Genomic DNA, 24,775 nt, shown 5'->3' with positions numbered 1-24,775 from the left:
CTCAGTCTTTGCTGGGCTGTTTTCCTGTGGTTGGGCAATTTCCAATTCCTTTTGAAAGATCTGCCATTTAAATTTGGGGCCTAAAGTGTCGGCATGTACAAGCATGCGTTTCTTCTTTGTTTTTAACCTCATCAATTTTTTTTTCTTTTTTGCATTTCTGAATCGAATCATTTTTTCAGAAGATAGAATCTCTTCAGTTTATTTTTATAAGGTTAATTGTTGGATTCAGGTTTAACAGAATGGTTCCTTGTGTTTTTTTCCCCCCAAATAACCCAGGGGCTTATCTCCATCTTGTATATTTGAAAAAAGAAGTTTAATGAATGGCAAAAATGCTGCTTCTACATCTTCTAGATTTCCCTCTGAGAAATAAGGCAGTACGTAATTTACTGCACTGACAACGTCACTTTCATCATTAAAGTCTGGCTGCTCATACATGGAGGCTGGCAGGCTGACACCACGTGTGTCCAAGGACGCCTTCTCTGGCTCAATAATCAGCTTGGCGCTGGTGCTCTGCTTCCAGGCTTGTAAAACCTTCATGAATGACCCTTCTGCATCCCCTACTGCTGCTTCTTCATCTGTCAAAAAAGAGGAGACTGTTTTTGATAATTGAAGGCTATTGGATAGTTTTTTGTCAGTCCACAGCCACATATCGCAGCCAAATAAATTAGAAATCAGCAAACATCTGAGTGCCACTTAGAGAGGAGAAAAAGAAACTTCACAACAAGAGGTAAAAAAGATATCTTTTGAAAAAGTGGCTCTCTACTCAGAAAATTCCATGGTGTGAAATAGAGTGACAGTGTTCAGGATTATTCCACTGGTTCCCAGGGGCCAACTGCCCAGTACTCAAGAGAAGTCAAGGCTGGAAGACAACTGTTCCCCACTCAGCAGGACGCTCTGCAGACCCACTGTGACTCCTCTCGTTCATACACCCCAGCCCATCCTGCCTCAGACGCAGAGGAGTGAGGCTTCCTCTCTCCACCTCCTCAGCGTGCTCGTGTTCCTGCTCCCATCACAGATTATCACAACACCCGCTGCTAACAGGTCCTCATCTGGATGTGGCCTTTTCCACTTACCACCAATGCCTCTCCTTGGTCCTGCTCCCGTATATCCCAGCCCCCATAACAGAAGGCTCTACACAGAGAGAAACACTATGTCCACGCTGGCTCTCTGGCTAACGTTTGGGCAGAGATCTGGGGTGTAGGTTAATAAGAGATTTGCCAGGCTGTATGCTAATGTGAAATATTCAAGAAATCAATGGAATAATACTTGGAAGTCCTAAAATGCAGAAGGGAAAAAGCAACTTTTGTCAGATGCCTACTTTGCTTTCATTTTATTTAACTCCTAGTATTTCCAGATTTACTTGGAGACCCATCAAAAGCTTCTGACTGTGTTAAGGTCATGTGTACCACTGTGCAGCTGGGTCTCTCTTCCAGAAGGATTTAAAGTACTTTTGGTGGTGGTGGTTAGGGTCAGAGGAGGAGGTGTGAGGGTCAGAGGAAGAGGTGAAGGGTCATGAGAAAGGAGGAACAAGAGCTCGCAGACAGCCCCAAACTGGGGACAGGAGATCTAGGCACTAGGCCTCAGCACTTCACACCTCTGATCTTGCTTTGCTCACCTGTAAAAGGAGGGAGATTAAAAATGCCTGTTCTGCCAACTTCTGGGGGAGAAGGGAGTAATATAATTGGTTTAAAAAAAAAAGTTTGGAAAATAAGCAACATTTTTATGTAAGTAGCAAAATATTATTTATAAAGTGCTCCAGATCATTGATAGAGACCAGTATTCAAGCTGTTCTGTGCATGAAAGCACATTTTGGAAGTCACCAAGTTAAGTGCCAATAAATCTAATGTACAGAAAAATCCTTGAAAGCATCTGAGTGTTTTATGTATAGAAATGCTTGAGTTTCAGAGCAAGTTCAGAGCTGGACAGTCTAAGAATAAAAGAGCCATCCCATCCACTGGAAGGGCTAGGTAGCAGCTTCTGTTTATGGAACCAGAAATGCTCAGGCTCCAAATAAAACACAAAATACCACCACTTGCATTCTTTTATAAAACTGAAAAAACAAACAAAATAAACAAAAATATATTTACACCTGCCCTATAAGACAAAGGGTACTTGAGACCTAATGGATATTAAATCAGTTTACAAACCGTGGTGCACTTACATGAATAAGTTCTCATTTGGGGGTAACGCATCAAGCAGAGAGCACAGTATACAATATGTGGCCCTGAATGGTCATTCCCTTCCCACTTCCATGCCTTTCTCTTGTTCCTCTATGTATGTGGATCAGTTACATTATTAAGCTGACAGTAACTGAGGCATTATGAGCTTAATAATGTAACTGAGAATCTTACTTTTAGCAAGGGAGTAGTTCTTAGAAATTTAAGGAGTTGAAACTCTGAATGAATGAATAAAAATAGTTCGATTACATCATTAGTTTAAAATTTTTATCATCACTGATTAAAAATAAAAATTTTTAAAAAAAAGTAAAAATTTATCATCAGGCAATGCAGACTCACCACAACGTGTGGTGCTTGCCAGGCAGTCCCCGTCACAGCGCAGCTTGACTGTCTTGCAGACAACTTCAATAGTATTTTTAAATTGGCAGAGGCAGCAGGTCCGACGGCTAGGTAAGATCCTATAAATGGAAACAGAATTAAATTAGTGGTAAAGGAGTGACTTGAGTAGGGAGACAGGCCACGGCCACCACAGGGCAGTAAAAAAATAAGTTCTTGGGGCACATGGCCTGGAGAATTGGACAGCGACCAGTTGACCAACTGTTGCTTTTAACTGTTGTAAATAAATACAGAGGACAGAAGTGCCCAACAGAAGGGTAAGGATGGCAGTGGGTGTTGGTGTGCCTAGGAAAAAAGGTGATAGGGATTAGAATTGGATGACACTGATTTGTAGTTTAATTCAGAAGTATCTCCTCCCAACACAAAAGGCACTGTCCATTTAAAAAAAAAAAAAGACAAATAAGACATGGTCAAATTTAAGAATTTCTGCGCCGTGAAAGACACTCTTGAGAGAATGAAAGATAAATCACAGAATACTTAGAAAACTACATATTGAATAAAGGACTGTTTCTAGAATATATAAAGAACTCTCAAAACTCAATAAAAATATAGACAAAAAATTCAAAGATATATAGATGGAAAAGAAGCATGTGAAAAGATGTTTGACATGATTAATTGTTAGAGATGCTACACTGAGATGCCACTATATAACTATTAAATTATCTACAGTTAAAAACAATGATCATATCTGAAAAATTGTGCTCTACACTGAAATTTGACACAACATTGTAAAATGACTCTAAGTCAATAAAAAAAAGTTAAAAAAAAATGATGATCATAGCAAGTTTAGGCAAAATGTGAAGAAAACGGAACTCTCATACACAGCTAACAGAGATGTAAAATGGCTGAACAACTATGGAAAATAGTTTTTTAATTTAAATATACACCTACCAATGATCCAGCCATCCTATTGGCAAGTATTTACCCAAGAGAAATGGAAGTATACATACATATCTACTGGAGACATTAAAATTTTTCTTAAAAACTGAAATATAAGGATCAGGTGAAGCTGTGCAGCAAGTGCAACTCTCGTGCACTGCTAGTGGGAATGCAAAGTGGTACCGTCACTGTAGAAAACAGTTAAGCAGTTTCTTGAAAAGTTAAACATACACTTAGCATAGGATGCAGCAACCTCATCCTTGGGTATTTTGTCCCAAAGAAATGAAAACATATATTCACACAGAACGTATGTTTGCACTTTCATGAGTGTTTTTAGTGGCTTTATTCATAATAGTCAAAAAGCTAGAAACAATTCAAATGTTCATCCACTGATGAATGCATAAACAAACTGTATATCCACACAATTGGAATACTACTCAGCAATAAAAAGAAATGAATTACTGACAGGTGCAACAACATGGATAATCTCCAAAGAGACTGGCTAAGTGAAAGAAGCCAAAAATAAAAGGCCACATACCCTATGATTTAACTTATAAGGCATTCAGAAAGGGCAAAGTTATAGGGACAAAAATCAGACTGGTGGTTACCAGGGCTGGTGGTGGGAGGAGGGGACTGACTACAGAGGGACATGAGGTGACTTTTGGGTCTGCAGAAGTTTTCTATATCTCAGATGTGGGGGTGCCTATATAACTACATATTTGTCAATACACAGCAAACTGTGTATTTTAACAGAGTGAATTTTATTACATGAAAATTATGAAACTTATACATCAATAAACCTGACTTAAGAAAATAATAAAACAAACCTATAAAAAAACAACTGAAAATAAATGTAATAAAAATCAACTTACAGTTTTTCCAATTCAAGGGCCATCATGGGGATTCTTTCAATTGTTGTGAGACGTGTGTTTTTCCCAGGTCCCTGAAGGAAAAGCCCGAACAGGCATGATATAAACCCAAAGACAAAAATTCTACCTTTAAAAAGATAACTAATATGTGATTATTTCAATTCTGGCTTTTTACTTGCCATAGACAATAATTCCAGGGAGCTCTTATTGAAGAAATTTAAATTTATTTGCATCATTAAATTAATGACCTTGGTGCTGAACAGGACTTTTTTTTTTTTTTTTTTTTCCTTTTACCATTATCCTAACTCTCACTCTCAACTGCATTCAATTCTTTTGATTACTTTTTTTTTTTTAATATAACGTACAACTTATTCCTTTTTGCTTTTTGGGATAAATCATATTTTTACATGTTTCATCTCTATACATGTTCTTCAACACTGCTTTCTTCCTCTGCTGGCTGTCTTACCCGTATACATTCTTTCTTAATCCTTTTCTTTGCCAATAATTCTTACCACAATAACCCAGTTAAAATTTAAATTGTGACTTTTTAGCCAAAATCCTCAATCTCTGATGAAAGTAAAAAAAGAGCAGAAATCAACTCAAGAGCCATAAGACTGTTGCAATACTTACAAATATCTTAACGCTGGCAATTTAAAAAGATAAGTATCTTCAACTGTTATCAAAGGATTATGACTGAGAATTTTGAAGACTGGAATGGCATTAAAATTATCTGCAAAATAACATCCATGAAAGTTTATATTCATTTTTTTGGTATGGAACTCGAAGCTAAAAAAAAAAAAAAAAAAAATCCTGAATCTACCTATAAGTCACCCTTAGAATTCATAAAGCACTCTTCATTTGGGAACTACCCAGGTGTCTAGATGATAAAGTGGAGAACAGAAAGAGAAAAAAAAAAGTGGATAGCAAAGAAAAAAATATGCCAAAGAACTTTTTAGGCCAAAAACCCTAGAAGGAACTATGCTGGTAGGAAGCCATTCCTCTGTAAGAAATACTATTTCTAGTATCCTCCATAATTCAAGGCATTTTTCTTTCATCTCTAGAAATTTTTAAAATTTCATGTTTTAAACTACCCAGCTAAACACAAAAGTAGGACCAATCCCTTGGTTCTGGAGCTGAAGAAGAGAAAAATACAAGAGGAGCTGGGGAGAGCAACACTCCCACTGCACACTCCCATATGTGTTCTTGTATCACAGCCTTTGCTACCATGTGTGGAATCACCTGCTTACTTGTCAGTCTCCTGGATTGTCAGCTCCATGAGAGCAGGGACTACATTTTATTGTCATTGTCATCTCAGTGCCTGACACAGAGCCTAATATTTACTAGGTACTTAATAAATATTTGTTGCATAAATAACATTTTGTTTATATATCAACAAAGTGACAAATTCATTTTCTGGAACAAATTTTTATTCCAAAATGCTGGAAAAGATTTTCTTCTCAATTCTTTAAAACAAACAAGAAAAAGAAAAATTTTTTTGTATACCCAAAAGAAACAGGAAGAAAGAAAAGAAAATCTGCCTTTAGGTTAATTAACTCTACTCAAGAATCATTAGTGTACTTTTACAGAATATTATAAAGATTATCACAAATAATACCCTTTGGATTGCCAGCTATCTATGAACAACATTTAATATTTAATCCTCACAGTAACCTTATGTGATAGATATTATTATTATCCCATTTTACAGAGAAGTTATATAACTTGTCCTAAGGCATCAAGCTAGTAAGAAGCAGAGCTGGAACCTGAACTCTGTTCTGACTCCAAAGCCTGTGTTTAACCTGAATTAAAAAAAAAAAAAAAAAAAAAAAGGAGTGTGTTTAAAATAACTATTACTTTAACCTTAAGTCTGAGGGCACTAAATATAGAAATACTTTTTCAAATTTCATTTCCCCATCTGGGAGAGCCTCTATGAGAATTACATTTTTCTCTTTTATTTCATTTCTTCAATTATCTCCCATGATTAAATATTTAATTAGCCTATGGTCATTGAGGCTTTAGAGATTTTAAACCATGTTGCAGGCTAATCAGTAAAAATGGTGGGGTGAGGACATCTGAAAATTCATCCCTCCATAAAAACAACAACAACTGGCAAAAATGGTCAGAATCAACTTTCTCAGAACTCTGGAAATTTAACCAGTGGGCTTGTAGCAATCTGGGGAGCAATTTATTTAAGAAAAACAAATTAAAATCTATAAGGACAGTGAGATCTGTATTGCTTTAGCTTGTCCTAGACCATGACAGTGGTAGCCTTGAAAAATAGCCCACATCCTAATAACCAAAAACTTCCCCAACTTGGGAAAGGAAACAGTTACCCACATCCAGGAAGCGCAGAGAGTTCCACACAGGATCAACCCAAAGAGGAACACACCAAGGCACATAGTAATCAAAGCGACAAAAATTAAGGATAAGGAGGAAATATTAAACTTAGCAGTACCCATACCTCCTCTGAGAATAAATAAATAAGTTGAATTACCTCCCACCACCAAAACAAAAAGAAAAAAAACAAAGTTAAAAATGGTGCTTTATTAATTAATTAGCTCTTGGTTTGTCTTTGAGGTGGACCTCAGATTCAAAATAGACTCTAGCACACCTCTAACTTGTTCACCTGGTGTTTGTCAATAACACAGAGGTTTCATTCAAGAAACCTACTGAGTTATAATTACCTGAAACCCAGTGATGAATCAAGGTTTTGTGGGGCTTAAAATTCATCTACATTGGAAAAATCCTAACTAAAAACATGCAAAGTTATAAACACAAAAACTGCTAGGATCCCTCCCAAGACCTTGGAAGGGACCTAGGCAAGTGGGGAGCCCTGCAGCTTCAGCTTCATTTAATTCATGACAAATTCACCTCAGCTGGGGCCCTTTTCCAGACTTATTTAATGCAGAGGAAAATATTATTTCAATTTATAAATACCTCAGTAATATCTCATTATAGGCAACAAAATGACAACTCAAGGGGTGGCACCATCTAGACTTTCTAGATTTGGCACAAAACAAAGGAGGAGCCCAGCCACCAACACACACTTACTGTATTCTGACAACCTTTTGAAAGTAACTGTGAATGAATTTTAGGAATACAGTGTTAACTTATTTCCAACACTGGCTCTGATTCTTTCATTAACTTTTTCTGCCATTTAAGGTAAACACAGAAATTCAAGAGGAACAGGCTCATGCCTCTTCCATGACCATCTTTTCTAGCCCACCACCCATTTTCTACTTCCTTGCCCCCCAACCTTGTTACCCTGCTGCAGAGATGCTAGCATGGCTCTTGTAAGTTTTCCCATCAATTTTCTCCCAGTATGAAAGTTTCTTGGGGACAAAGTCTTTGGCCTATTCTTCTTTGTAACCCCAGCACTTAGTGCAGGGCAGACACACAGCACGCATGGCACTCAATGAATATTTTTGAATAAATTAATTTTTATTAACTGTGATTCCACAATTTTCCCCCCCGGGTCACCTACATAACCATAATGAAACTCAGATTCTTATAAGGGATTCTTGGTGTTATAAAGTGTTTAGAAAAGGTCATGAGTTTAAGACATGGTACTGATGCTACTAAAATCTCTTGGTGGAGGGACCTAATGAGTCCACTCTCTGGCAAGAGAAAAACTGACCCTCTGTTCTCTTTCCACAAGTTAGGCACCAGCAAACCAATGAAGATGGGAGGGAGATGCCACTGGTGGGCATCTGCAGAACTGTTAATCCAGCTCCAGACACACCTTCAACACCTTCATTAACCCAAAGTGAACTGTGTGAAACTGGATTTCTGAACTACAAGACAAATAGGAAAGTCTTTTCCAAAGCCTGATTTAGAGGAGGCTCTTCACCTCGAGTCTAAAATCCCCCTCAGGCCACTGAACCTACCTGCTGTGATCTGCTTGTGACATGGAGAAATCACAGAATTTTCAAGATTCTGAAAAACCCACACTTCTTATTAGTAGTAGTCAGGAAAGTACATAGAATTAGGCGATAGCAATGTATCTTCTTTATATTTTTCACACTACAGCTTAACAGAAATATCCACACCTCAAAGGTTCCTATCGGCCACATATAATTCACTTCAGACATATATACTTTTTGAAAAATAATGTTTTGGGTGGTTGGGGAGAGAGGTGCCCAGTGGTGGGTGTTCAGGAATTCTTTATGGTTTACCATTTAAAAGAAGCTAATAGTTGAGAAAGTACCCATAACTTTTGCTCCCTGAAGAATTTGGGGCTAAACTTAGTTCTTTGCAGCTCTGTGCTGCATACATTTTAAGTAGTTAGGAATTTTGCACATGAGCAGGAACTAAATTCAAAAGTGGAATTTCAAGTACCATTCACATATTGGAGCAACAACAATGGGATTCCATGGCAATGCTAATTTGAGTGTTTCTGTTGGGTGCCTTTTATTTTATTGCTCGTGCCAAGGATCAGTAGTAGGGAAAGCAAAGTGTTCCATATATGAGTTAGACAAGTCTCCTGGCCTCTTTGTACCTTAGTTTTCTCATTTAAAAAAAAAAAAAAAGATCTTAAGACATAATTTCTGGAATTCATAGTGAGCTTACACCCAGCTAACCAATTACCGATAACCAAAACACATAGCTTTTACATGCATTCATCTATTTCACTTACAACTTGTGTAAAAACTGCATTCCATTCCAGGCCCAGAATATTCCAAAGCTCAGGTCTATGATTAAGTTGCAACTTAGATTTCTACAAACTGAAAAAAGGAAAGAAAAAAAAGACACAAGCAAAAGAAGAAAAAAATATTCTTTCAGAACATTATCTTTTGGCAGTAATTCTAATTTATATATGATGAAACATAACCTTATTATCTCTTCCATACACTAAAGAAATCTCACTGTGGAAAATAGTTGCTTATGATTTATATTTTCATAATTACATATATGGTGCATTAGATACTGTCGGTGTCACAATACCATGTACACATACACACTGTATGCGGAGAGAGTTGATGGCTACTCTGAAGCTTTATTAAGCTGCACAGTCTTACATAGCAAAGAAGAATGACAAAGGAAATGGTTAACTGGCAGTGTCTGGCTCAAGGTCAGAAGACCCTTTATGTTTTGGTAAATCATGTTTGTGTTGACACCAGTGAGCCTTACAGCTTATCAGGGCAGAGTGTATAAGAAACGGCTGCTTTACAATGTTCTTCTTGGACTCAGGTGGCTGTGCCTGTCTTAGGTTGCCCCTCTCTGGGGATCTTACCCGTCCTTGGCTAACCAGCCTTCTCACCTCTGAGTCTGCAGCTTTTAATAACTTGTTTACCATTCTAGCCCAAGGCTTGTTCCCTTGTTCCCACAGTCAGGGGCCTACAAATACAAAACAGTAAATCCTCAATAAATATTTGTGATAAGTGATCCTTACTTCTCTAGCAAAGGGCAGTACTACTGACATTTTGGGCCGGACTACTCTTTGTTGTGGGGGGCTCTCTAGTACCCTGTAGGTGGTTTAGCAGCATCTCTGGTCTCTGCCCACCAGATGGCAGCAGCATACCTATAGTTCTGATAACCAAAAATGTCTCCAGACATTGCCAAATGTCATCTGACTGCAAATCTTTGCAAGAGACAAAAAGGATTAGCTACATAATTGTAGTAGCTCTCTACACTAAAATTTTAATGTTTCAAAATGAGTAGCAAGTTAATTTTATAAAAAATTAAGTTTTATAAAAATTCCAAACATAATGAAGTTATATTTGTAACTTACACAAACTCCAAAAAAGGTAGCGATTCAAATGTACCACTTTCAAAAAACTGTATTTTATTGAAGGATAAATCTCTAGGAAAAGGAAAAGGAAAATATTGCCTCAATTAGCTACTAGATAGCTAATTAGTAGGAATAACTTCTAGAGGTTAGAATAACAACGAGTAAGTCGCTTCTGTATGACCTCTAAACCTTATGAATTGTTATTGGAACCTGTCCTCACCTTCTTAAGGGTCTCACTTTCATGATTTTCACAAATAATATATACACCTATATAGATCTTGGTAGAATTTGGAGGTAATCTTTCCTCAGAGCAGAAGAATTGATTAGATAACCTTTTGTGGTCTTAACAAATTCTAGATTATAAACTCAAAGTTTTTACCTCCATATATAATTATAATGTTCAATGTGAAAATGAATACTCTATTTACACAACTCCCAGTTTAATTCTATTTTTCTATGCCAATTCAATACCAGCAGAAATAAAAGATAGCCTTTCACATGACTTGAAAGGAAGTTACTGCTCTTATTAATGTGTAATTTGAACTAATTCAGTATTATACTAAAATATTGACTTTTATTTGAAACACCCACACTTGACTATAGCTGGCTATCTTATTTCCACTGATTCTAACTTAGTCTCTCACTTATCCTGGATGGGTGTAATTGTCTTCTGACTGGTGTTTCTGCCTCTGGTCTCTTCCTTTCTCAGTCATCCTGTACACAGTCACCAGGTTAACTCTCCAGACGTGGTTCTCAAATACCACCATCACTTGTAAACTTACTTAAGAAATGCTCAGCTCTACTCAGGACCAACTGAATCAGAAACTGTGGGGCACAACTTGTGCTTTGACAAGCCCTCCAAGTGACTGATTCTGCTGCAGGCTCAAGTCTGTCCGAGAGCACTGCTGCGGGAATGGGGCAGCCTGGCGTGTCACCCTCAGCGTGGCCTTCAAAGCCCTAGATGACCTGGCCCTAATCTCCTACTCTTCCTACTTGTACTCTCCAGGTACTAAAAGCATGTTTCCTGTGTTTTGCCTCTTTTCTTTTTTTTTTTTTTTTGTATATTTATTCTTCCCAAGATGTCTGTCTGTTGATACACAATGGCCCTTTAAGGTCCTGTTCAAACAGCACTGATCTAACATTTTCTCTGATCCAGTTTGAAGTCTTTCTTCCCTCTTCTGAGCTCCAAAACCAACTTAGGGCTCTCATTGCCCCTCTACACTTCTTTTTTTCTTATATAGCTGTTTTTGCAGCCCATTTCCTCTGAGTATAAACTCCTTGAATGTATGGACTAGACCTGCTCATGTGCAACGTCTATCATGTTTAAAGCCAATGCATGGACATAGAGCAAAGTCAGAGTTTTTAAAAATAAACAACTAGCTGGGGAGTGAACAGGAGGAAAATGACTGTTTTGGAAGAAATGTAGGTCTACTACTTCATCGCTCCCTTTTCTATGCCTCTGCAGCACTCTGTCATCCACTCTGTGCTTGTGCATTTGGTTTGAGCTTATGTTTATTTTCCCTGTGAGATCAGGAGTTGCTAGAAGGAACTCTGTCTTACCCATCTTTGTGTTTACATTAGGCATGTGCTCGGCATACTCTTTTTTACTAATTGGCATTTCTTAAAATGAGTAAAAATGATTTACGCTAACATGAAATAATCAGCTAAGAAAGTATTTCATAGTAGAAGTAGTCAAAGGCCTAATCCACTGAGCAGTTAACTCATTTATTTTTCTCCAAACTGTGTTTCTAAGGTTTGGAGCCCACATGACAGAGGGACCCAAGAAGACTAACACAAAAGTGGTTGCCCCTTAAGGTTTGGATGGTTTGACTGTTAAAAGGACTATTTTTAGGGCCATGTGAGGGTCCTTATACCCAATTCCCTCAGCCTTCTATATTTGCAAGAAGAATCTCGTTGCTAAAGAGCATCATTAGTTAGCTTAGTAAGGATTAATGGCATACACAGCTCTGGATGCCATGGACAATGGATAAAAATTGATCTTTCATAGCAAAGAACACAGTATCTCCCTATCTCTAAATAAACAAAAATACTATGCAAGCATTTCTTTCCTTGTATAATGAGGCTGCAGAGTTTTTTATTTTGTAATTAGTGAAGTTAGGGGCATTTCTAATATGCTTACTTGGTGTAAACATGTATAACTATACCACTTTAACCATCACCTTAAACATTTTTAATATTGGTATAACAATTCCAACATTGAACCCTTAATGCCAGTCTCTTGTCTTGGTAACTTGATGTGTTCTGGACAATACTGTTTACATAATTCATTTGCTTTAATATTTAATATTTAAAAGTTAATTTAATTTATATTAAAATTATGACTTAATGGCACTCATATTAATGTAAGTGTTCTATATTTTCTGGTCCTGTAGGTGATAATTTGAGCTTAACTTTAATTCCTCTCATTCTACTAAACCACCTTTTTCACTCCTTTTCTGTGAAGGCCACACAGTGAGTATGTGAGGCTGTGCAGGCCACACACAGTCTCTGTCGCGTGTTTTCCTTTGTTTTTTCCTCCATTTTCCCAATTAAAGCCCTTTAAACATCATCCTTAACTTGTGTGCTGTGTAAATACGGCTCATGGGCTGGATCTGATCCGTGGGCCATAAACTAAATATAAGTGGATGGTATATGAACACTTACATAATAAGGTTCATATGAGTGTCTAGAATTGCTTGGACCTCATTACTACTTCTCCTCTACAACTGAAACTGTTTTTCTATCTGTAGCTTGTCTATATAAATGTAAAAATTAAAAATGCATAGGAAGTATTTGATGCTGGAGATGGGCTGGGGCCCTACACAGAGAATTACAGAATTTTATTGCCTGAAAAAATTGTAGAGGTTATCTGATTTGAACCTCTTAATTACTTTTTGATAATATAACTAAGACCTCATAAGTAAATATGATTAACTAACTAACTTACAAATACCGGAGGGCTAGCAAGCCTTTAAATGATTCCTTATGTAACTCAGTCAAAGAACTTTCTCTGAGAATTCTAAAAAATGAAAAGGTTATTTTGAGTCAAGATGCAACACAACTACAATTACTTACTACATAAGACTAACTCCTATATGTAGGGGAAGCCTGGATAATGCTGCCACCTAAATACCCTAACTCTTATTTAATTTAGAGATGGTGATCTCTGCTCTGGTTTCATTTAATCATTTTTTCTTCCGTCTTCCTTTGCGTCCATCTCTCTCCATCACACACACACACACACACACACACACACACACCCATCCGCTCTTCCTCACCAAATCATGTATTCAACGCCTACTCTTCAGATCACAAGTCCTTGGTTAGAACCCAACTCTGGGCAGCACTGATGCTGCAGAGCTGCCACTCCTTTCTCTCTTTTCCCAAACCGTATCTGGAAGTCCCAGAGTATATTAGGGCTGCAAATGAAGCCATTTGATTTTTCTCCCCACTGAAATTTTTTTTCAAAATTAAAATGTACGTAAAATATACATACCTGTTCACTTTAATAATTAGAACTTCCCATGTAACACCATTCACATCAAGAAAAAACACAGCCAGCACCCCCGCAGCCCCTGCTGTGCTCCTTTCCAATTACAGCCCTCTCCCTAGAGGGAACCACTATCCTGACTTTAATACTACTTTCCTTGCTTTTTAAATGTAGTTTTGCCTTTTATACATCAGCCACAAAGAATATAATTTATTCTTGCTTCTTAACTTTATGTAAGTGGAATCATTTATGTATTATTCTCTATGTTCTTTCATTCAACAATATTTTGTAAATCTATTTTATTCTTGCATGTAGCATGTAGTGTTGCATGTCTAGCAACATGTGGCTACTGAGTACTTGAGTAGCTAATGTGCTTAAGGAGTTGAATTCTAATTTAACTTAATTATTTTTAAAATTAAAATGTAAAAACTGATACTCAATGTAATTATCAGAAAATGTTTGGTCAACTAATCTTCAACAAAGGAGGCAAGAATATACAATTGAATAAAGACAGTCTCTTCAGCAAATGGTGTTGGGAAAACTGGACAGCAGCATGTAAAGCAATGAAGCTAGAACACTGTCTTACACCATATACAAAAATCAACTCAAAATGGATCAAAGACTTAACCATAAGACAAGATACAATAAACCTCCTAGAGGAAAACATAGGCAAAACATTATCTGACATACATTTCAAAATTTTTCTCCTAGTAGAAATAAAAGCAAGAATAAACAAATGGGACCTAATGAAACTTACAAGCTTCTGCACAGCAAAGGAAACCATAAGTAAAACAAGAAGACAACCTACGGAATGGGAGAAAATTTTTGCAAATGAAACCAACAAAGGCTTGATCTCCAGAATATATAAGCAGCTCATACGACTCAATAAGGAAAAAATAAACAACCCAATCCAAAAATGGGCAGAAGACCTAAACAAGCAGTTCTCCAAAGAAGACATACAAATGATCAAAAGGCATATGAAAAAATGCTCAATATCACTAATTATCAGAGAAATGCAAATCAAAACTACAATGAGGTATCACCTCACACCAGTCAGAATGGCCGTCATTCAAAAATCCACAAATGACAAATGCTGGAGAGGCAGTGGAGAAAGGGGAACCCTCCTACACTGCTGGTGGGAATGCAGTTTGGTGCAGCCACTATGGAAAACAGTGTGGAAATTCCACAAAAGACTAGGAATAGACTTAACGTATGACCCAGGAATCCCACTCCTGGGCTTGTATCCAGAAGGAACCCTACTTCAGGATGACACCTGCACCCCAATGTTCATAGCAGCACTATTTACAATAGCCAAGACATGGAAACAGCCTAAATGTCCATCAACAGGTGAATGGATAAAGAAGATGTGGTATATTTATACAATGGAATACTACTCAGCCATAAAACCCGACAACATAACGCCATTTGCAACAACATGGATGCTCCTGGAGAATGTCATTCTAAGCAAAGTAAGCCAGAAAGAGAAAGAAAAATGCCATATGAGATTGCTCATATGTGGAATCTAAAAAACAAACAAACAAACAAAAACAAAGCATAAATACAGGACAGAAATAGACTCATAGACAGAGAATACAGACTTGTGGTTGCCAGGGGGGCAGAGGGTGGGAAGGGATAGACTGGGATTTCAAAATTGTAGAATAGATAAACAAGATTATACTGTATAGCACAGGGAAATATACACAAAACATTATGGTAGCTCACAGAGAAAAAAATGTGACAATGAGTGTGTATATGTCCATGTATGACTGAAAAATTGTACTGAACACTGGAATTTGACACAACATTGTAAAATGATTATAAATCAATAAAAAATGTTAAAAAAAATGTTAAGTGTGTTTGCAACAATTTGGGTGTGTGATACAACTTTTCAACTGTAAATTTTATGAAATCTAAATACAAATAAAATTTAGCAAGAAAATTGAGTTTCAAAGAGTACAGACAAAAACTATGGAGACTCTCGTTAATTTTTATACTGATTACATGTAGATATGACAATACTTTGAATATTTTTGAAGACTTAAAGAAAAAGATGTAGAATATCTTATCAACAATGTATATAATGTTTACATGTTGAAATGATAATATTTGGGTTATAAGGGTTAAATAGAATACATTAACATTTATTTCATCTGTTTCTTGTTACTTTTAAGTGGCTACCAGAAACTGTAAGGGGATTTCTGTGGCCATCATCACATTTCTGATAGAGTGTAAGTCTTCTAAGTGTGGGACTAACCGCACTTTATTGATTCAATTACTGGTACATACCAAGAGCTTTCTATTCTTTAGTTACTAAAAACAATGCTGGTTTGAACAGTCCTGTATTTGTATCCGGACACATATTTGCCTGAGTTTCTCTAGGAGGTAACAGGGATACAAAATTGTACTTCTAAGAAGTTGTGCTATTTCAAGTTGGCAGATTGAAACATGTCAAGCCTCTACTCCTTCAACTTCCACCAAAATCCCTAAGAATGACAGAAAAGATATAATTTAAAAACGACAACCTTAGCTCAAAGCAAGCAGCTCTACAAATGCTCCCTGACCAGAAATGTCCTGTAGCTGCCTGCAGCGTGATTATTTGGGATGGTGTCGTAGGAGCAACCTGCAGCACATCAACCCCACATCTTTGCTCCTTGACCCAGGCAGCAAAAAAAAAAAAAGTTCTTCCTCCAGGTTGGAGCAACTGGTGTTAGAAAAAGGGCAAAGTCCCAGAACCCTGGAGGAAGGCCATGCACTCCCTCACTAGCCAGCAGAAGGCACCTTCCACTTCTTGCCTACTCTCAGGAGAACCCAATGGGAGTAACAAGCCTCAGCAGCTCACTTCACCTCTCCCATAAAGCTGGAAAACAGAAGCAGCAGAATCTCAACTACAAAGATGAACTGTACTCAGAAATGACCAATGGGAGAAAGCCAACTCTATTAAGGACAGAAAACAAAAACAAACATAACAGCATATAGCCCGCTAATCAGAGTTAACACAAGAGGACTTTAGAACAGCATAATTAGTATCCCCAGGCAGATGTAAATAGACAGTACATCCGTTGCAAAGAATCAACTCAAGAATATATGAATGGAAATTTCGCATTAATTTAAAAAAAAAACTCAGTACATGAGCAGCAGAAATGACAGTTAAAGAACAAATTAGAAAACTGAGAGATCCAGCCAATGACCTCTCCAGAATGCAGAATGCAGGGGGCAGGAAGGATTCACACTCACGCCTGCCACCTGGGTCTGCCCGAGGACAGCTAAGGCCTTTGCTCTGCCTGGTCTCACAACAAAGACTAGGAACATGCTGCGGGGAAGAGAAGGTGCTGTTTTGCACCAGTTTCTTTTCTTTTTTCTTTTTTTGCACCTGCTTCTTAAACCTGCTAAGCAGGAAGGCCCATAACCAGTGCCTCCAAGAGTTAGAGGGAGGAAGCAGTAGGGAGCCAGCACACAAGAAACTCTGTAAGATAGCAAAGGTAACTTTCTCTTGCCTCAGAGAATCCCCTTCCTTGTGGGAAGTATTAACAGTTGTACATCCTTCAGGAGCCCTGGGGATTTGAGCACACACTATATTGCGTTGTGAAACTATTTCCACGGAGTTCTGCATGTAAAATGTTCTTGTTTTTCTCTCACAGTGCCTTTTGGTCACATTTATATTAATTCCATCTCATAGCTTAAGTCCATCTCATAGATTATTTACTCATAGCTTATGAGAATTAACATGTTACTATCTGGAAACTCTGTGGCTGAAATCAAGGGCAGCTCTTAGTTATATGGTGGCTCACATTATACAGGATGTAGTTCCACGCTTTTTCAAAAGATCATTAAAAAAAAAAACACAGAAAAAACTTAAATCCCCACAAAGAACTCTTGGAGCCCTGAGAATGCTTCCAAGACCCTGACCTCCATTTGAAATTGATCACGTTAGAAGGAACAGCAGTGATGGTCAGAAGATATGTGAAGGGGGAGTGGTCAACAGGTGGTGCTATGACTGACTGTTTTCTCACCTCTGTTAAGTAGTTAAGTTTCATATTTCCATGGAAATGATCCACAAAAATCAGTACATCCAATGACATTTATAGTAACCCTTCTCATAAATTAAAAGTTGGAAAAAACTCTACATCCCTACATCACATAACAAAGCTGTACGCGAACACCATAGATGACATAGAAAGATCATAAGAAACAACGATACATGAAAAAAATCAAGACAAAAATGAAACTCACATATACTAATGATAACTTTAAACACTGACAAGGATTCAGTAAACCAACAGAGACAGGGCTGACCCTCAACTGTTGATGGCAGTGTCTTCTGATTGACTGTTGCCCATGTCAGACTGGCTAGAGTCTAAGTATCACAGAAGGATGGGGAGTAACCAAAGAGTATGTCTTTTAAGTTAATGGGGTTTCTTTGTGTCAAGCTGTTTGGATGACAGGATAGAAAAATTTTTTTAAATAACAACAATACATTCAATCTAGAAGTAAAGTTTAGAGAATGAGTCAGTCACCAAAAAATTACCCCCAAAAGGAGCTTCAAATAAGCAACTAACTGAAATAAAATGTATTCATCTGTAGAACTCCAAACACTCATTTTCACTGAAGAAAAATTTTAAAGTTATAGGGAATCAGAGTTAAAGCCAGATCTAAAACTTCCTCACACCAGGAAAGTATCTAAACCAGGCACGAACTAACATTTAAGAAACATCCATTAACCTCTGACCACGGTTATGGTCTAAGGCAACCTTCTGAATTTCACATTCATTCTTGATATTATCTATTTTCACAATTATCCCTCTCTGTAACTTCTAGGAAACTGACAGGGCTCAGGGTTTTTTGTTTGTTTGTTTGACTTAACGTATAATGCAAACAGTAGGCCATTCTGAAAGTAATTTACCCTCCTTCCTCTGCTTTCTTTCTCTCCAAAGCACTTATGAATATTTCATATTATATCTATTATATTTATATATTTATTTTTATGTATTTTTTAACCCTCTGAGGACTGCGCTGTTTGGTCTCTTTTGTTCTTGGGCCTATATCCCTGGCATGTAAAACAGTCCCTGGCACACACTGGATCCTCCATAAATATTTGTTGGATGAATTCGGAAAGCGACAGGTTACCAACTATCAGATACTGTTATTTAAAACAAATCTTTCATTTATTATCTACTTATAGCTTTACAGAAATGTCTTTCTTCACCCATACATTTGTGACTCAATCTTTTGAGACAAGAATCCTTTGAGAATTTCATAAATGTAATGGCCCTTTTCCCTAGAAAACTGCACTTTCTTGAATACATGCAAAAGTGTGCATGCAATTTCCATTTGTGGATCATCCTTTTAGGGCAGAGGTTTGTGAACAGAGTGGACTGAATTCAGAGGCCCAAACTTGGAAGGGAAATAAAATTACTTCTCCATTTTCACAAATCTCTAATTAAAACTAGCAATTCCTTCTGTTCTGAGTGCAGGCAACAAACCACAGGAGATTAGCAGTACAGTTAACTTGCTTCCCAACAGAAGTCACAGATCACTCCATATCACATGTTTGTTGCAGGTATCTTGAAATATCATTTATTCTCATCACTATCTTGGAGTTATAATAGTTATTAGACTTACAACTATTCTTGTTATTTAATGTGTTAAGAGAAGCATATTTATTTCTATATCACTAATTTTTAAAATATTCTGAAAATGATTTCAGTGTAATGGTTTCCTTTGTTTTTCTGTATATATATTAATTTATTTTACATTTAATAACATTATCCTAAGAACATAAGCTTATGCAGATCGCCAAAAAGATACATGTGGTGGGGGTAGGGGATTAAGAAATCCTGCCATCGGGAGCCACTGACTCTAAGTTAGGAACCTCTGCTTATAAAGTATAAAACTCAAGCTGCCTTAGAAAATTTCAATCCTTACCAGACTCATATTATACTGTGTCAACTGAAATACATGCTTTAGAAAAATTAGTTTTTTAATTTTGATTTACTTTTCTTAAATATGTAATATATATTCACATGGCTCAGAATTCCAAAGGTATATAGTATACGATCCAAAGTTTTCCCCTTACATCTTTCCCTCAGTCTACCATTCAATTTTCCTCTCCAGAGAAAACTAGTATTCTCTATTTCTTGTGCCAAATGACTTTCATTTTTCTTACAAGCCTGGGAAATAAAACCTCCAAGTCAGATACTGTCATGAGAAATAAAAATCATATATAGTATTTAAGAAATCTGTAAATTTAAAAAACAAAAACAAAAAACTGCCTGGTTCTAGCATTTTTTTCCTTATCAGTAACTTATCAGATTAAGGGGGCATCTCTTTAAGGGTACTCATAATCTCTACTTCAAGATTACTATGACTGTTACTACTTTTATTATTAATTTGGAAGTTATATTTATGATTTGTCTATTCAGGTTGAACAAATAATACAAACTGCCATGAAAAATGCCAGTTAATTGCCTTGAATGTAGTTTTCTCCCTAAAATCACTTATTTTATCTAACCTGACTTACCTACAAATCAATTTAAAAAAAAAAAAACAGAAAAATGGGTAAAGGACAGACAATTCAGAGATGAAATACAAATGTCCAGCAAACATATAAAGATATTTAAATTCACAGCTTCAGAAAAATTCAAATTCACATGGCACCCCTTTTATTGACCCTTCAGATCAGCCAAAAACTTGGAGAATATCCAGCAGTGGAAGGCTGTGGGGAAGTAAAGGCTGTCAGGGAGTGCTGACTGGAGTATAAACTGGCACAACTTGCTTGAGGGCAATTAGAAGTTTATATCTACATACTTTTCACCCCAACAATCCCATTTCTAGGTATCTATTCTACGGAAATACCTGACAGGCTCACAAAGATGCATGTGCAAGGATGCTCATTGCAGCAATGTTTGTAAAAAGAAAACTAGATGCAATCTAAACACCTTTCAATACAAGCATTATTAAACTGATACATCCATACTATGGAATATTATGCAGGAGTTTAAATGAATGGGGCAACCCTCTACGTACTGGGAAAGAAAGAAACATAAGATGTATCATGACGTTAAAGAATCAAGTTGCAGGATGTTATCCTTTACATACAAAAGGATAAGAAAGACACATGACAAACTTATTTTATCTGTAAATATGTATGTAGCCAAATACATGGAAAAGAGTCTGGAAGGACTGTTTTACTAAACTCAAAATTGTTGTGAGTGGGGGATTAAGGCACAAGAAGGGTTTTCATTATACCTGTTTTTCATTTTTATATATTGAGAATATAATCATGTATTACTGGTATAATGGAAAGTAAGTTTAAATTGGTTCTTGCTTATTTGAATGAGGGCCTGCCAAGTTTGATTTTTTAAATAAACATGGAATTTCAATCAATAGGTTGGTTTGGAATATGAAGGGGGAAGTACCTTTTAACACAGCTGTTGACCTCGAAATTCTGGACCAAGAAGAATCTGACAAGGCAGTTAGTGTTTTGTATGCATGTTCGGAGAGAATATACTCACAGTTTCTCAGTCCAGCAGTAAGGCTTCCATGTATTTTCATCAATGTAAGAAATAGAGTTTTCTTGGAAATCTCTGTGAAGGAACACAGTTCATATCCTTAAATAGGTAGGAAAAGAATGAGCAGAGTAAGTGAGAGAATCACAGTAACCTTGTGGGGAATACTCAAATGCAGAAGAGACCAGCTTTCTAACTCCCACAGCTTCTTAGCTTCCCAGTGGGCACAATTCATAAACATATAATGTGAGGCCACTGGCACAAGTAATGAGGCATCTCCTGAGAACCTGAACTTCCTATCTGTCCAATTTCTTGGATACATATTGCCAATTGTTTTGAATGTAAGTCTTTTTTCTCCCAAAGTCACTTATGTGTCTAAAATGACTCCTACAAATCAATGATAAAAATGGCAAAAATGTATCATTATCAGCAAGTAAAGAAATCTTATGCCAGGTAACACCAAAGCTTTGGCTCAGTGCCCTCTAAATCTCTCCAGGTATTGGAAGGATAAGGGCAGTTAGAAATTAGAGACTAATATGGAAATACCTCTTAGACACATCGCATAAGGAAAAGCACAGATCACCGAGTAAGGAGTGAAGTTATTACCTCATTAGGGGAAAAAATGCAAAGGAAAGAGCCTGGAAGGAAGGACACACATCAAAATAGTAACATAGTTATCTTATGGGTGGGAGGGAGGGTGGGGAGAGAATTTCACATTTTATCCTGTGCATACTTCTATGACACTTTCTTTTACACAGTGAGAATGTACCCATGAATTACACATGTTTAAAAGAAGCTGTTAAATGCCTGAGGTTCAGTTTCAACCACTAACTGGATGGCGTTGAATCTTTACCTTTAGCTTTGTCCTCTTCCCTCAGCAACGACGATTTAGTTTATATGCACATTTTTCAGGGGGATCAGAAATAAGTCAAAACAGATACCTGTCTGCCCACCTCCCTATGGGACATTTCCACTCAAACAGAAGCCTTCTGGTTGCTTTATATTCATCAATAAAAACTGAACCCATGTCCCTCAAAGTGGCTCTCCTTCCCAACTGTATGTCCACCTGTTGTACCACCAGCCTTCTCCTCATCAACATATTTGATTTTTCTCTTTCCTGTACACCTCGCCCCCCGACTCTAGGCAGTTAGTAAACCTTGTCAGTTTTCCCTTTGTTGTGCTTTTAGGATTTCCTCCTCCTCCTATCACAACCATGCTAATTCAGCCCATTCTCACTTTCCTCCTAGGTTTTGCTACAGCATTCTGTTTGGTCTCCCTGAATCCAACCTTCCTCTCTAGATCACACTACATATGGAATCTAAAATAAACTTCTTGTTTTCATCATTTCTCTCTTTTCCTTGAAAAATTTCAATGGCTCCCCACATCTTATAGCATATTTTTCAACCCCTCATTTGTGACAGTCAAGGTTTTTCATAGCATATCTTTCATTGCTGCCTAACCCCGTTCTTCACAGCTAGACTGATCTCTTAAATCCTCATGATTCCTGCAGCCACACCTTTCCCTAGACTCTATTCCCTATTTTTACTCTAACAAATCACAGCCAGTCTTTAAGTTCCAGTGAAAGTTTTAGCTAACCCATGCAGTTTCCCCTGACCTCCACACCCCAGTGATTCCAGGTTCTGGTTAATTACAGCACCTCTCTGTATCTTTTAATACTCAATTACACATCACCTACCTTTTAAGGTGTATTCCCTTTCTTCCCACCTGTCACTGTGATGTTCTGGAGACAACACCATACTTCTGTGGCTCCCACAGTACTTAGCCTTGGGTTGGGCATAAAATGGGTGCTATACATAGAAATCCAGGGGGCAAAGATGAGTTCTCAGTGTAACTGAGGGATTGAATAATAATAATGGCTAACACTCAGATATATGCTAGGCACTGACGTAAAAGCTTTACACATATTAACTCACCTAAATCTCACAATAATCCTATGAGATGGTTGGTGACTATGATAATCCCTAATTTCCAGATGAGGAAACTGAGTCACAAAGCTAATAAAGGGCAGATCTGGATTCAAACCCAGGTAGTCTGACTCCAGAATCTCTACTCTTAACCACTTTGTTGAATTACCACCAATGAGATGGGGAGAGGTACGGGTTGCTGCAATGAGGATGGAGAAAAATGGGAGAAGAGAAGATGTTAAGAAATTAAATAATGGACTAAAAAATGGAGTAAGAAAAAGAGTAGGGGCAATTCAAAAGACTGGAGAAGAAGGAATGATAGTAAGAAGGCGAATGAAGATGAGAAATTTCTTATAAGACAAAAGGTAAAAACAAAGTCAGTCAGTGTGAACTGGGGAGATGAGGAAGACCCAGGAAGACCTCAAAGAAAGGCTGCCAGGTCAGGCAGGATGCAGAGAACAAATGAGGAAAAGCAATACTTACAGGACGGTGAAGGTGCCATTGTAGCTGTCGGGCTCTGGCACAGGCACTCTGCAGTGCCTCTCCTTTGGGCTGAGACCAACGCAGGACAAGGTCTCAATACTGCAGATGCAGAGCTCACAGACATTCACGCTTGTGGGAGCACTCTGTTCCAGTTGCTCCTTTTCTGAGGTGTATGTTATAGAATGCACCACTGAAGGATCAGTCTAAACAGCTGTCTTCGATGACCCTGGGTGTCGAGTTATGGTACCTTCTGGGCCTACAGCTGTAACTGTGATTCGAGTCAGGAGTGGGTGTGCAAGGGCCACCTCAGGAGAAGGAGCTGTAGTTTTCTGAAGGAATGTAGAATGTTCAGCCTTCATAACAGGTTCTGCAATCACACTGGATTCTCCAGTTACAGTCACTTCCATGTCCACAGTGTCAACTGTGACTGGAGTGATGCTTGAAGGGGCAAGTGTCCCATCAGGGTGTTTTGGAGGGGGAGATGAAGAGTGTTCAGCCTCCGTAGTAGGTTCTGAAGTCACGGTTAGCTCCAGGTCTACGTGATGAGGTGTGACACTGGACGGTGTTGGGTGCTGACCTTGACTCTTCCTTGGATTTTGGATTGGTCACCACTTGATGGGGTGGATATTGAACGACAACCTCCTTTGCTAGCTCTGGAGGCTGGTTGGAGAATGTTCAATGCCCACAATGGATGCTCGTTACTGTAAGTTCCATGTCCACAGTGTGAACTGTGACTGGAGAGATGCTCGAAGGGGCGGGTGTCCCCTCAGGGTGTTTTGGAGAGGGAGATGTAGAGTGTTCAGCCTCTGCACTAAGTTCTGAAGTCACAGTTAGCTAAAGGTCTATGTGATGATGTGTGATGCTGGACAGTGTTGGGTGCTGACCTTGACCCTTCCTTGGAGTTGGAATGGTCACCTCCTGATGGGGTGGATATTGAAAGACAACCTCCTTTGTTGGCTCTGGAGGCTGAGTTGGGTTCTCTTGCTTGGTCGGAGAAGGTTCAACCTCCACAATGGATGCTTGTTAATGTAAGTTCCAGGTCCACAGTGTGAATTGTGACTGGAGTGATGCTTGAAGGGGCAAGTGTCCCCTCAGGGTGTTTTGGAGGGTGAGATGTAGAGTGTTCTGCCTCCACACTAGGTCCTGAAGTCACGGTTATCTCCAGGTCTAGGTGATGAGGTGTGATGCTGGACGGTGTTGGGTGCTGACCTTGACCCTTCCTTGGAGTTGGAATGGGCACCTCCTGATGGGGTGGATATTGAAAGTCAACCTCCTTTGGTGGCTCTGGAGGCTGAGTTGGGGTCTCTTGCTTGGTTGGAG

General features: G+C 38.0%; 1 protein-coding gene across 1 annotated transcript; it reads right to left on the bottom strand.

Annotated features, from left to right (window-relative positions):
• Nucleotides 1–34: 34 nt before the first annotated feature.
• On the bottom strand, nucleotides 35–23,862 carry LOC105072578 (leucine-rich repeat-containing protein 37A3). The gene is given in 11 exon segments (XM_074342205.1): nucleotides 35–575; nucleotides 2,517–2,635; nucleotides 4,325–4,379; nucleotides 4,382–4,395; nucleotides 4,952–5,023; nucleotides 8,958–9,038; nucleotides 10,053–10,124; nucleotides 13,000–13,071; nucleotides 21,054–21,125; nucleotides 23,456–23,618; nucleotides 23,703–23,862. Coding segments are annotated over 11 exon segments (1,224 nt in total). The 3' UTR covers nucleotides 35–231.
• Between the last annotated feature and the right edge of the window lie 913 nt (nucleotides 23,863–24,775).

This window comes from Camelus bactrianus, chromosome 16 (genome assembly GCF_048773025.1).
Source record: "Camelus bactrianus isolate YW-2024 breed Bactrian camel chromosome 16, ASM4877302v1, whole genome shotgun sequence".
In the NCBI taxonomy this organism is placed as follows: Eukaryota; Metazoa; Chordata; class Mammalia; order Artiodactyla; family Camelidae; genus Camelus; species Camelus bactrianus.
Note: the sequence above shows the minus strand (reverse complement) of the source record. Positions and strands in the feature narration are given on the sequence as shown.